Source organism: Natrix helvetica (genome assembly GCF_964273705.1).
Source record: "Natrix helvetica genome assembly, chromosome: 1".
Taxonomy (NCBI): domain Eukaryota; kingdom Metazoa; phylum Chordata; class Lepidosauria; order Squamata; family Natricidae; genus Natrix; species Natrix helvetica.
Window position 1 is genome coordinate 261179085 of NC_138548.1, and position 14285 is coordinate 261193369.

The window sequence follows — 14285 nt, forward strand, 5'->3', positions numbered from 1 at the left end:
GGACCTTCCCCAACTTTTTATCAGAACTTTTGCAACAGCTTTCTACATTTTCTTATTTTTTTTAAACAGTCTTTTTCTTAAGAAAGAGAAGAAGAGGCCGGAGCACAAGCCTTTTCTCTATGTGACAGAAGTCATGCCTCTGGTACTGATTCTGCTTGAGATGACAGTATGAGTATTCCCGGTCTGAGAAGTCAGCTGTCATTCTTATGAATCCAGACAATAGGGTCATTTGGAATATGTAACCTAACCTTTATTCACTGTGGGAAACGAAAGCATGCCCTGCTTTGACACAGTTAGAGAAAAGATGTATCTCCCCCCTCCCCCCCCATGCTGCTCTTACTGTTAGGAATTCTTTTTTTCTTGTAACATTCAACCAAAATTGCCTTCTCACAACTTAAATTCATAATTCCAGGTGATAGACTCTAGACTTCCTTTGGTGCAACATTCTTTCAGCTGTGCTATTATGCCCCCTTTCAGTTTTCTCAAGGCTGAACTGGCTTGGTTCCTTCCTTCAGTCTCTCTTCATAGGAATTCTCTTTGCTTCTTGGACCCCTGATCAGTGGTGGGTTCTTACTGGTTCGGCCCAATTTGGTCAAACCAGTAGTAGTTTGGCTGCCTGGGTCGCTGGAACTGGCAGCGACCCAGGCTCGCCACATCCCTGACCCGGTTCTCTGGGCAGCGCTGTAGGCACCGCCATCTTGCTTTTCACTTCTGCGCATGCGCAGAACATTTTTCATTGTGCTGCATATGCGTGCACGGTGCACCCACAAACAAACCAGCAGTAGTGCCTGCCAGAACCTACCCTTGCCCCTGATCGATGGTCCACCTTCCTTACTCGGCATCCCATTCAAAGTAGAGGTAAAGCTCTTAAAATATATATCTTGGCTGATAATTCCTGAGAAATCAACAAACTTTACTTCCAAATATGGAATTAGGTCACTAGGTTGCTTTTTACCCAAAAGAACTAAACAACTGTCTGACCACTGAAGAGCAATTTGGCATGTGCAGTTTTTCGCATACAGTATGCATATATGCAACATATATTATATATGTACAGTACATACAGTATTATTTCAGATTTATTTAAAAAAAATCCCCTCAAAACAGTTTTGGATTCTCACGTAAAATATCTAGATTAATGGCTTATTTCTTTATATCTTTAAACATGAATCATTTTACTCTTAAGATGTTGCAGTTTTAACTCCTATTCATCAGTAAGGCAGAAATGTGGCATGATTCTGAAATTTCATTGGTGAAAAGAAACAGCCCTTCTATTTTTAAGTTCCCACAAAGGAAATCTTGTGAATTGTCCTCTAAGCTATTTGAACCCTTCCTCCCTGCCACCCCCCCCCCCAGAAATATATAGCCATATGCATCCAAAATGTCTTGCACTGTATAGTCAAAACACAGTTTCTCGATATACTGATGAAATTTTATTTATTTTATGTTACCATGTAACATAAAAAAGGAATCCTATTTTTCCTTTCATTGCCCTTATTCGTGGAGAGTGAGGCTGGGAAAGCAGTCAATTTTGACTTTTCCCTCTTGAAAGTTGTGCCTCCTTCACAAAGTCACTGCACTCAAAGACCTCCGATGGCTTTGCTGGGAACTTGTGTTCTGGGGGATTTGGCCAGTAAATGGCTCCACAGCTGTAAGTTGTCCAGTCTCTTCCTGGATGCATCTTTTGGCATCATCCTTGGCTTCCTCATTCAAAGTTCTTTCTTCAAGCATTTCTTTCTGCAGAGGCCCTAGGCCCTGGGGAACACTGGTCTCGGGAAGCCCGAGTGCTACATCATCACAAATATTTCCACTGAGTTGACTAGGATCATCATTGTGGATTGCCGGGCTTTCTTTTATCAGCTTCCATTTCTGTATTTCACAGTCCTGTTGCTCTTTTGGCAACTTCTCCAGTTGTTGTGCTTTCAGGATGCAGGATATTTTAAAAGTCCCTTGCAGAGCCAATATAAGATATCTAGGGAAGGCAAAGAAAAACACAGTTATTTTTTCAATAATAAGCTATCTCGCTCACTCATTTTGTAGGTGGTAGATGTATAATGTGAATTATGCTTTTAGTTAGTCATTCATACAAAGATTCCACTTTCTACAGATAACAGTTCCAAAATACCACACATACAGTATGGATTCCAAAGGCACTTTTTGCAAAGTACAGACAAAGATACAAAAAGGGAACAAAAGCTAGAATGAGGAAACTCATAATTTTATGAAAGTTAGAGTCACAAAAGATCTGTCACAATGGTGGTTTCCATCTACCTGCTAAGGTGGTGCCATGGCTAAAGATGCATAGGTAACCTGATACTATCCGAACAAATAAGGCATAACTCACATCCGTTCAGACATAGCAAGATAATTTGGAAATAAAATCCAGAATGTATAGAATAGATCAGCTTGCCTGTTCTTGGGCTAGGGTTTTGTTTGATGATTATGGACAGCTTCAAACTGCCATTCAACCATGTTAGGGCCAGCTGCTATGTTTCAGGAAAAAAAATGGTTTAGTTATGCCAGTCTGTGGATCACAGCCCATGGTAAGTGTATTTCTCTGTAACTGTATTATATAAACAGATATGGTTTTCCCTTTCCAGAAATCTTAGTGTGGTCAAGATTGCAGGGAAGGGTAGGTTAAACCTTCACAGCTTCTACCAAGTCCCCCACCACTCTTTTGTCATTTCTGCTCTTGATCAGCCCATCCTCACTTCTTTGTGTGGCTCAACTCAAGAGATCTGTGACTTCTGAGGATTTTTTTTGGTCCCCATTTCTCCTTGCAAGATAGCAAAGCAAATGCAACTGATTCCAAAGACACAGATGTGCAGAAGGCTCCTCCTGGTTCTGGCATGAATAAGCTGCAGAAGAAGCAGTAAAGGCAGCCTACATTCTATACAACATTAGTGGTAACAGGTGCAAGTTGACAAATGCAGGGATTCATGGAAAATGTTACAGCAAGTGCAGTGACTAGCAGTAAATCAGCAGCAATAGTAAGATGAGAAATTGCCAGTTGCCCCAAATGTCTTGGACAGTCATATATACAAGAGGCCTATTCTGTTATTTTTGAAATAGGGCAGCTTCATAAAGGACATTTTGAAATTGTCTTATTTCGGACACCATGCATAGTATTGCCCATACTTTTGTCTAGATTTTGAATATCAGTGATCTGTTATGAAAGGAAGAGGACACTTCTGCTCTTCTTACAGTTACAGCAGGAAAGAAGAAGAAAACAAGTGAACAACTCTGAAGTTTATCAAGGTTTGCTCATGTAAATACCAAAAACCAACATTTGTAAATATATTTGGATGCATTTCTTCAAGCTTTCTTCTGTTATTGCTGCCACTCTGTGGCACCCCACTCTTTATCAGTTTTACAATAAGCAAAAAACGTCTCATTTTACAGAAAATTCATAGGAATGCAATGTTATGGAAAGAAGCTAAAATGTTCTGCCCTCATATCAATGTGTGTTTTGTAGTAAGAGATTAAAGCAGGACTCAAGAAGAATAAGGCTTCCTGAGGGAATTCTTTTCATAACCCTTAGACCTTGGGTGTTAAGAGGGAGAAGCAGATAGTCGATCTTTATGCTATTTCTAAGGATCATATGACAGCTGGAGAAGTCTGAGCTGTGGCACTAGCTGTAACATGGAAACATATTTTTTCTTTGAAGTACTCAAGGGTTGCCTCTCAAAAGAGAGAGAGAAAAAGGAAGGCATCACACAATACAACAAAGCTTTTATGTTCTAGCAAGGCATGTCAACTCAATTTCTCCAAATTGTACAGAGAAAGTTGCACTGCATTAAAGGATGTGGGCTGTCAAGGGCTTTTAAGCTTCCCTTCCATAAAATGACAGCTATACCAAGGAACTGGCTCTTGGTTGGCAGGTTTTTGTGGAGAATGGGGAAAAAAACAGACTAGTAAGGGTACATCTGCTGGGACCTTTCTCTGGAAATCAGATTTTACATGGTACCAATTGCCTTATTTGCAACATCCAATTGAGACCTTGCTTAAATAACACCATACTGCAGAGATAAGGCTTTCTGTTTCCTGGGACAACATTTAATCAATTTTTGTAATCCTCGATCTGGTAAGCTAGTTATTGAGTGGCACCTCAAACAAGAACAAGTAAGAAAAAAAAACATTGGTCAAACCTTGGGAGAAGTGCTACAACTGGCATAATAATGATTGTGAAATAAAAGCTTGGCTCTGAAAATGCCATCTCCATAATCCAGTAGGGATTTGTGGGAGGGTTACAAAGGACACAGGTTGCATTGTAGATGGATGAGAAAACGAAGTACAGCAAAATACTCCCAATTATTGCAATCCCATGGAACAGGGTCTGTGAACAGAAGAAAAGAAAAGCAATTAGAGAAATAAACCTTTTAGCTTTGATTCCTGTCTAGGAATGTGATGGTGCAGAACATCAGGAGAATATAAAGAGCAAATACCATAGTAACAATCTTATGCTGAGGCAGTGCAATTTCTATGCAAACAAAAGGCATCTGAATGTAAAAATTGCAGCAACGATGAACCTGCATTGAGGAATGTCAAATTTTGGAATTAACTCTGATGCTTTTTGTCAGGTCTTTCCAAGACAAGTGTGGGCCTGGTGGGAAAAAGCAGTATTTTTTTCTGTTGCATTTGAGAAGTCATGCTTTTTAGTTGGCTTTGTGCGAATATTGGTTTCCAAGCCCTGCTGTCCATTTATTGCATTTTTGTACGTCTGTACCTTTGAGTCAGTGTTACCTGGTTTAGTCTCTGCAGTTTATTTGGAAAGAATTTTCAGAAGTGGCTTTGCTAAAGCGGAGAGTGACAGGCTCAAGATCACTCAGCTGGCTTTGTGCTTAAGCTGGGACTAGAACTTTAACTTTCTTCCATTTTCAGCAAAAATATTATCTGCAGCCTTGTCTAACTGCAATCAGCAATAATATTTGTAATTATGTAAAATTTTTACTGAAATACATAAATATTTCTGATAGAAATGAGGGAAATGATACTTTTTTGGCGGCTGCTGCACACTGTTGGCTCATATTTAAGTGATTGTCCACTAGGACTCCAAGATCCTGTATGAAAACTCACACTTATACTATTTCTGAATCTGAATACTGCACTATCTGCAAATGTTGGCATTTCAGTACTTTTTCATCATTCGATAAATCCTTTGAAATCCAAGGTGGAAGGGACTTATACCCAGACACTCAAATGTAGTATCAACAACACATGACTATCACCTTAATAGCCAGGTCATTGTTTCAATCAATCAATCAATCAATCAATCAATCAATCAATCAATCAATCAGCAAGCAAGCACACAAACTGGGATAGTTATTGAGACTGTATACATACCCACATCTGAATTTCTAAAGCTTGGTGAAAAAGAATAGTAAGAAGGGCACCAGTGTTAACTACTGTTCCAAATGTGAAAACATCAGTATCAGAATCCTGGTATACCTGAAAAAGTAGATAAAAGAATATTGATGTATCAAAATACAAAACAGAAATGTTGAGTTTTATGAACCAGCCTTCTCAAGTCTAATATACTTCAAATATGAGCTGAATAGCAACAGGCTGGAAAAGGCTGGTTTAGAGAAAGTTGAATAGTTTGAGATTTGAACACTTACTAGATAAGGGATGAAGAAGCAAATGAGACTCTGGTAGAAGGCATCCAAGATAGCAAGGAAAAACGTCAGAGGTTTGTAAATCTGTAGCAAATAGGACACAGAAAGAATAGAGATTTTTCAGAACATGTACATTTTCTTGATATATCACTTATAACTCGATGGCCACTGGGGAATCCACCAATCAGTTGTAAATGACAGGATTTGCGTCAGTTTCATTCTCTGCCATTGCCTTCAAAATCAAAATCAGTGGAGATGTGGTATGCCTGAAAACCTGAAAAAGTTTTATTTAAATTGCTACTGATAATTCTATTTATTCTTATATCTCTATCCAAACAGAACAGCAAGAGGGGGGATACGGGGAAGAAGAAGGTATGGAGCTTGGGTTATTGATGGGCTTGTCTCTATCATAAGAGGTCAAAACAAGCCCCTGTGGGCAAGAATGCATATTTCCAATGTAATTATTGTTTTGGTTAAATTGTTGTATATCTTTTCCATAGACCTCTAGGGGCTTCCATGGAGATCTCCATGCCTTTTATCTCCATATCAGGATGGACCAATAAGGTAAGAATGGATGTCTTCAAATTGGGTGTCTCTGGGTCTAGTTTGGACCTACTCTAACACTTTAAACATAATAACACATTACAGTTTTGGTTACTATGATAGGTGTAACTTTTTCAAGGTAGGGATTAGCCATAGCTGTCCCAGGAATATTGCAATATATTTTACCTAGAGACTGGACTTTTGCAACGTGTTTCTGCTCTTGAGGGTGATTTATAAACCACACTTAGATTAGAACGAGGAACTAGGTTACTAGGGTCCTTTTCAATTAATGTTGTATTTGTACTATAATGTAGTATTATAGGGTCTGCATTGTCTGCTGTTTAGTTACTAAACTACTTTCCAGATTTCATTTTGATTGACAAGCACACAGCCAAGTCATATGAACAATCATTTCTCACAGAACTTTACCTGGTTTTTAGAGCCAGGGAAGAATGTCCCCATGACCATACTGTAGCTTGCTGACATTCTTCATAAAGGATTGTGGCTTTTTTAGTGTGGGATAATATCCTCTGTGATTGTATGTGGGTTCTTGGTTTGGAAGTGTTTTTTTTTTTTGCTATCGCTTAAAAGACACATATTTTCCCACTTGTCTCCTGGATTTCCCTATTTTAGTCATACCTACCCCAACAATTGTTGAACTAGCACCTTGACTTGTTAACACATTTTATTGTGCTTATTGTATCAACCTGTATTTGTGGCTATTTTAAGCTTTGGGAATTTTTGATCCAATGAGAATCAATGTATTTAAAAGTGTAATGAGTTGCATTTCTTAGTGCAAGATCAGACTTCACACAATAGTTTGGACTGATGAAAAATGATAGAAGAAAGCATTGAATGCTCCTCCATAAACAATTGTTTTCGTTCTATTTTTTTCATCCATTCATAGCAAAAATGTTTTTAAAAGGTGCTTTTTACCCAAGAGAATACAGTTGTTTAATAAGGGAATTGTTTAGCTAAAAAATTGACCATATTCAACAAATCGTGGCTTAATGCAGTGTACAAACCCAGCCAAGTTCTACTTTAGAGAGGATATTTATCTTGCTATACTGTGAAACCTGTTATATTATGGGATATTCTTGAAAAAGTGTTACCTCTGAATTTTGTCCACTTTTATAAAGCACAGGAATGTCCAATAGGGTTTTTGCAGAAATGTCTTTATCCAGAATTCCAGAAATTAATGGTGGTACAGATGTAAAAAACAAGCTGAAAAATATCATTTGCCAGTAGTCTATCATAGAAGCCCCAGAGAAAGCACAGAAGAACTGGTACCAGAAGAGAAGGTTGGCATAGGTCTGGTGATAACATATGAAAAAAATAAATGTTTTAAATATCTGTAGAAACATCATCCAGCCTTTGCTATCCAAGGGTGTTTGGTCAGTCATAATACCTAGCCCCTGCAGAGCATGATAAACTCTTAGAATCTGATCAAGGACTCACAGTATTAGGCTAAACAAACTCAATATGCTATTTGATTTTAATTAGTTTTTTTATTAAGTTGAGAGACTAGCTAAAGTTACATTACAACCATGTACAACTGAACTCTATTTCTTTTTTAAAGCGCTGGGAGTGAGAAAGTTAAACTAACTATTGGGATAAGGAGAGAAGCATATTTATATTTTTCTCTAACTGCAATTTACCCATGCTAATTTGCTTTTTGTTTGTGTTTTCTTTCTCAAGTTTTTAAATGTACCCGAGTTAATTTTTGGAACCCATGATGTCATATGATTAGGAAAACAGCAGATGGACAAAAGGATTGAGAACTGTTTTCTCAGTTACTTCCCTACTTTTAAACTATTTCTTTTAAAAATAAATTTGTCAAATTTAAGCTAAGGAGGCATGGTGGTATAATGTTTAGAATGGAATATTGCAGGCTAACTCTACATAGTGCCAGCAGTTTGATCCTTACTGGCACAAAGTTGACTCAGCCTTCAATCCTTCCAAGGTTGGTAAAATGAGAACCCAGATTGTTGGGGGCAATATGCTGACATTTATAAAATCACTCAGAGTGTGCAGTAAAGCATCACAGAGCAGTATATAAGTCTAATTGCTATTGTTAAGAGTAGTAACAGACTCACTGAAATCATCAGAACTTAATTATGACTACAATATATCTACTTGTTTTTAGTAAATCTACTTTAAGCACAAATAAGACTAGATTCAGTGCATTATTAAGTCTTAGTGACAAACATTTGCATGAAAAATATAGTTAACCTTGGGTGTATGTAAATGGATTGTAGTCATCTACTTGAGATTCACAGTCAGAGCTTGCTTTCATGAATATAAATAGCTTTTGTATTTCTTGCAGCTATGTGATTGTCACTCAGAATCAAACACAAACTTTGTATGCTGCAAAGGTAACATATTTATAAAATGTCACTTCTATTTATTTATTTTTGTACGAAAAAATTGAAATAGTAAAATTAAATAATTGGCAGAAAAATCCCTCCTATTGTTTTCTACAATTTTCTAGCTACTTTCATAGCAAACAATGTTATGGACCTTGATGGTAATAAGTCAGAAAAACAAAAGGTAAACAACATTTGATATAATGAAATTCACCAGAAATAGGCAAAGTAGAAAAAGTTCAATCAAATAATGGGAGTTAAGTGTCTATGTACATGCAAGAAATACCAATTTCGTTGTATTTAAGTACAATGACAATAAAGATTATACTTCTACTTAAGTGGATAAATAGGTACAATTTTGATGGGAAGACAACAGCATTATCTTGCATAGTTATGCTTGCCAAATGACCAAATGAAGCACCTTTAGGCAAAGCTGGCTCCTTTGGCTAGGAAGCAGATATGAGCACTGGCCCTTAGAGTTGGACTTGGGAAACCCTTACCTCTTTTATTTATAGCAATGTAGTTAAGGCAGGGGTGTCCAAACTTGGCAACTTTAAGACTTGTGGACTTCAACTTCAGCTGGCTGGGGAAATCTGGGAGTTGAAGTCCACAAGTCTTAAAGTTGCCAAGTTTGGACACCCCTGAGTTAAGGGAATCCATCATTCTTTAGTAATGGGAATCATACTTTTTCCAGCATCAGACCTAATATTAACCCCCCCCCCTTTGTAAGGGTTATTAGTGACAAAGTAAAAATTAAATAATATTTTAGAAAATCTCCATGGTTTTTGACAGTGGACTGGGATATTGGGAAATGAAATAATAGTGGGAAAATTAATGACATTAATTCAACATAAGCATTTCCCAAAAGATATTTGATTTTCCCTCAGTCCTTATAAAATTGTGGTTTTGGACACCAATGCCCAAAGTGGGAGTCAAAAGAGGCAAAATGGTACTTGTAGCAATGCAACAGAAGCTTATCCCTTTATGTCTGTCTCTCTGTCTCTGTATCTCATCTCTATCTCTCGGCATCAGGGAAGCCTCTGGACAGTCCCTGAAGTCTTCAGAGCACTCAAAACGATCCACCGAGCAAACCGGAAGTCTCGGAGGGTCATTTTGAGCGCTCCCAAGGCTTCAGTGACCGTCCAGAGGCTTTCCTGAAGCCTTTGGAATGTTTAAAATGACCAGTCACTTCAGGTTTGTTCGGATGATCATTTTGAGCGCTCCGAAGGCTTCAGGGACTGTCCGGAGGCTTCCCTGATGCCTCCAGAGGGCGTCCAGAGGGGCCGGGGAGGCTGTTTCCGTCTTCCCCAGGCTCCTATAAAGCCTCTGGAGCCTGGGGAGGGCGAAAAAAGCATGTAAAAATGGGGGGGGGGCGGCACACCTGTAGTGCGCACATGCGCACTGGGGGTCGTGCATTGCATTATGGGTGCGGCACACCTGCACATGACCCCCCTGCGCTCCCCCCACTTATGGCACGCGAGCCAAAAAAGGTTCGCCATTGCTGATCTATCATCTACAATTTTGTATATAGTGTACATTGCAATAAACATATAAAGGAACTCTGGCCTTGATTATGCTGCCATGATGTGGCAGCATGTTGTGTGATTATGCTACCATCTTGTGTTTTTTTTAAACACCCCCTCCCTTTGGACGTGCTAGTGGCTCTGGATCCCAAGAGATGCATGTTAATTGCATGATTGAAATGTCTACCCTGAGAATATGGATGTCCAACTGAATTTCCTGCAATGTGGCAAAAGCTGACTAATATGGTCATCTATTAGTAGCATAGGTTTCCCATCACTTTAGGTCATTGTCAGCCTGTAGAGTCCATGTCAGGACCAACTTCTACATGGCATGATTATAATCAGCCATTTTATGTATAGCAGTAGAGCCACAATTCTGTTGAGGATTCTCCAGATAACATTTTTAAATAGGAAATTAGAGAATGAAACCTATTTTAAAGGAACGAATGAATCCATTTAATCAAAATATTTTTAAATTCTTGAATATTTCAAGAATGACTTTATGGAATGTTTCCTTATTATATTTTTGGCAACTGGTAAGCTGGGCTCCAGTCAAATAACCTATAAACAAAACCTGTCCAATTAAGCAATAATGGATGGCATGCAGGATGAAATAAAAAGTTAAAACACCTACCACATTTTTATAGAAAAAGTATAGCACCATCTTTCCCAAGCGAGAATAGCACCAGTGTCCATGGACTAGAAGTAACTTCTTGAGGTGTTTAAACTGAGATACTGAAAAATCACTGGCCATGACAGCCTGAAATGGAGAACGTATATATAAATGACACAATATATATTTTCAAGTTTTACTGATCCAATATAAATCAGGACTGCAGGCAAAAGTCAAAATAATAAAAGCCGAGAGTGGGAAATATAATGTGTCTCTAGTGTAATATTAGACTATTCGATTGCAGCTTTTCCAAAGCTTTTGCTCTTTAGATGTGTTTAACTATCATTTCTGGAATTCTCGCCAAAGCTAACTGGGAATTCTGAAGTGAAGTTACACACTAATATAACTGGAAGAAAAGTTAAAAATGAGTGTGCTAGAGTTTCATTATGAAACTGCATCTGTCTCCATTTCCAAGCCCAGTGTGACAATTTAATGTATAAGACAGTGATCTTATGACAGTTAGACTTAGAGTAAGCAATTTTGGGTAGTTGGAGGCTTCACATCACTCTAAAATAATGAGGAAAAGAGGGTGGGAATATATCATTTATTTGGATGGAACTACAATTCTCCCCTTCTCCTTAACCTTTGTGTGAAAGTTTGGGATCCTTTGTTTTTTTAAGCCATTTTGCTTATTTTAATGCACTACTGTTTGTGCATGTTTCTCTTCTCCAAATATTCAGCAACAGAGGAACAGTGAGAGACAAACAAGCACTTGGAGAACCTCTTGTAGCTCTGGAGCCACAAATTGCCCATCCCAATCTAAAATAATAAAAACAGCCTTGGATGAAACAACTCAAAACACCGAATGAGGAAAACATCCTCAAGTACTGCTTGTAATCCAGTACAATTCCACATCAAATATAGTCCTGCACAGAGAATATGGATTTAGTGGTAGAGGTTGGACAATCCATCTATGGTTTTACTGGATTACAATGTAGTTGTGATTCAGCCTCAGTTCATAAGTGTCAACCAACAAGAAAATTAATTGTCAGCTTATTCTATTAGGATGCTTCTAGTGACATTTCTATCAAACAATTAACCCCCTTAGGAAGGATGGGGGAGGACAAAGAGTTTCCAGATGATGCTTCTGATTGTTAATCAACCTTCCTTATTTTTTTTCTGCTGCACAATGTCTTTGTTCAGAAACATTATAGCCTTGGACATTTGCATGGGATAGGTTCATATGCCTAAATGAATAATCAAGGTAAGCATACAAATGATTTGATTCATTATAAATGCAAATCATTTCACTCTGATTTCTCAAGGATATTGCTTACCTTGTTATAACAGATAAGTTCTTAAGTTCACTTTTTATGAATATGTACCTTAGCAATTGTTGCCAAGGGCAAGAGAGTATTCTTCAATTATTATGCATACCTGCATACCTTCTTGTCCAGAAATGCCAATTCCAATATCAGCTGCCTGGAGCATACCTACATCATTTGCGCCATCACCTAGAAAAGAGTGAAACATATATTTCTCTCAGACTGAAAAGTAGGCTGAACAGATGGTATGTAAGGCAATGGAAATATTTGTTCAGCATATTTCTCATTCTGCAATATATGGTTTATGTCAGAGGCCAAGTTTGTGTAATTAGATATAGAATGAAAAGATACTTCTTTTTGTTTGCCTTGAATCTTGCCATTGCTTGAGCTTAAATTTGAGTAGTATGAACAAGAGAAATAAACTTCTTCCCATTCACCTTGTTCCAAGTCACTGCTGACTTTATTATAAATCATTGACAGTGACAACAACAATTTCATTTTCAATTCTTGTATAAGTTTTCTCAGCAATTTTGCCTTTTGCTCAGCAGAAACATGCATTTTTTGTTATGTTATGTTTCACTGACATATCAAACCCAATACTAAGACCCCATTCTTACACTTGAATTTAGCCCAAAACCTGAGAAACAATTGATCCAGAGTCATATTTCCAGACTTATCACATTACTTGAATGTGAAGTTGGGATTTTTTTTCCCATTCTACAATTGCTAATTTTGAGTCATTATTTAATTTAATGTCTATTCACCTAGTTTGGAGGGACCCCTTTGGACCGCTACACAACCCATAAACAATTTGGACATAAAACCAAACATAGTACAGTAATACTGTACATAGTACTGTTTTGCTTCATTCCTTGACAGTAATAAACATCTAGTTTTCACATTTCAAGCTAAGTAGCAGCAACTAGTGGTTGAGTAGCTCATTTTTTGTATGTTTCCATTCACCATCTCAGATCACGCTGCTAGGAAAATAGTAGATTTGGGAAGGATTCTTTTTTTTAAAAAAAAAATCAACCCTATTCATTCCAATGTTATCATTGAAATACTCCTTATAGCCTACTGAAGATAGATAATAGCTTGGATAGATGGATGGTTAGGTGGATGGATGGATAGATGACAGCCCATTTGGGGCAGTGGTTAAGTCACCAGACTAGAAACAAGCTGTGAATTGTTGACCCTTCCTTGGGTACAAAGCCAGCTAGGTGACCTTGGGCCTCAGCACTAGGATGTGTGGGAGGTTCTTGGGAGAAATGTGCAAAGAATGCTGGGAGTGTATGCCAAGAATGTACATTCTCAGTAGGGTCATTCAAGGCAGAAGAGAACCCTAGAGCAACCAGACACTTATACTGAGCAGCAGCGATGTAGGAAGATTGATCACTTTAGTAACAATGACAAAGATAGAAGCATCATGTTATACTATATGGGAAAAGGCAATAGTAAACTATTCCTATATTTTACCAAGAAAATCAGATGGGATAGGCAAGGTTGGAGACAGAGTGTTCTGGAGAAAATGTAGTTGTTAAGTACTGACAGCTACTTGATGGCACATGATGCTCACCTACTGCAAGAGTCAACACTTTCAGCTGATTCCGTACAAGTTTGACCACCATGCTTTTCTGCAAAGGAGTGCATCGGCAGCACAAAACTGAGTGGCTATATTTTGTAAGTTGAAGAAACTTATGCTCAAGTTTTCCTTGGAAAATAGTATTTAGAGCTCTTCCATCAACTACTAGTCCAATAACCGGATTTGGAAGTCCTGCGTTTGACCAAGAAAATGGCAGCTTAAAGCCAAAAATACTCCAGATTTTTGTAGGGATTACTTGACCCTTCTGCACCTCTTCCAACATGATATCCAGCAGCGATTCACAGGTTTCCTATGGAAAAAATAGTTGAATAAGTTGTGAAGCTACATGGCACTGCAAACAAGAATTCTTCTGTTACTAAACAGTATATGCTAAACTTTTAATTATTTATAGTCTTTCATTCCATTGGACTACCACATAAATTGAAGGACATAAGTGCTGATTTAGAGAAGTCATTGAACAAGTTATTTGATCAAATATTTAGTAACAGTTCAAAATTAGAGAATGTGGTGCATTATCCAAGCTAATTTTAACCTCCCTCATAATGTATAGTTAATTTGTACTTCGCTAATTCTTATATAATTCTGTATATTCATGTTTTACAATATAAGTCTTCAATTTTGGATTACAATTTACATCACCCATATGTGTGACCTGAGCTACTGATATGAGACCATGGATTGGTATGATTGGGATTAT

General features: G+C 37.8%; 1 protein-coding gene across 2 annotated transcripts in view; it reads right to left on the bottom strand.

The window, feature by feature from the left end:
* Positions 1–1410: 1410 nt before the first annotated feature.
* ATP10B (ATPase phospholipid transporting 10B (putative)) overlaps positions 1411–14285 on the bottom strand; it is a 56497-nt gene continuing 43622 nt past the window's right edge. Inside the window, exons 14-21 of one of the 2 annotated variants that reach the window (XM_081939293.1) lie at positions 13562–13877; positions 12098–12174; positions 10682–10807; positions 7271–7471; positions 5619–5699; positions 5344–5448; positions 4149–4336; positions 1411–1972 (exon numbers count right to left, since the gene is read on the bottom strand). In XM_081939293.1, coding sequence (XP_081795419.1) covers positions 1564–1972; positions 4149–4336; positions 5344–5448; positions 5619–5699; positions 7271–7471; positions 10682–10807; positions 12098–12174; positions 13562–13877 — 1503 coding nt within the window. In that variant the 3' untranslated portion in view covers positions 1411–1563. The remainder of the gene's footprint in view (positions 1973–4148; positions 4337–5343; positions 5449–5618; positions 5700–7270; positions 7472–10681; positions 10808–12097; positions 12175–13561; positions 13878–14285) is intronic. The other variant, XM_081939294.1, reaches the window with a different exon arrangement.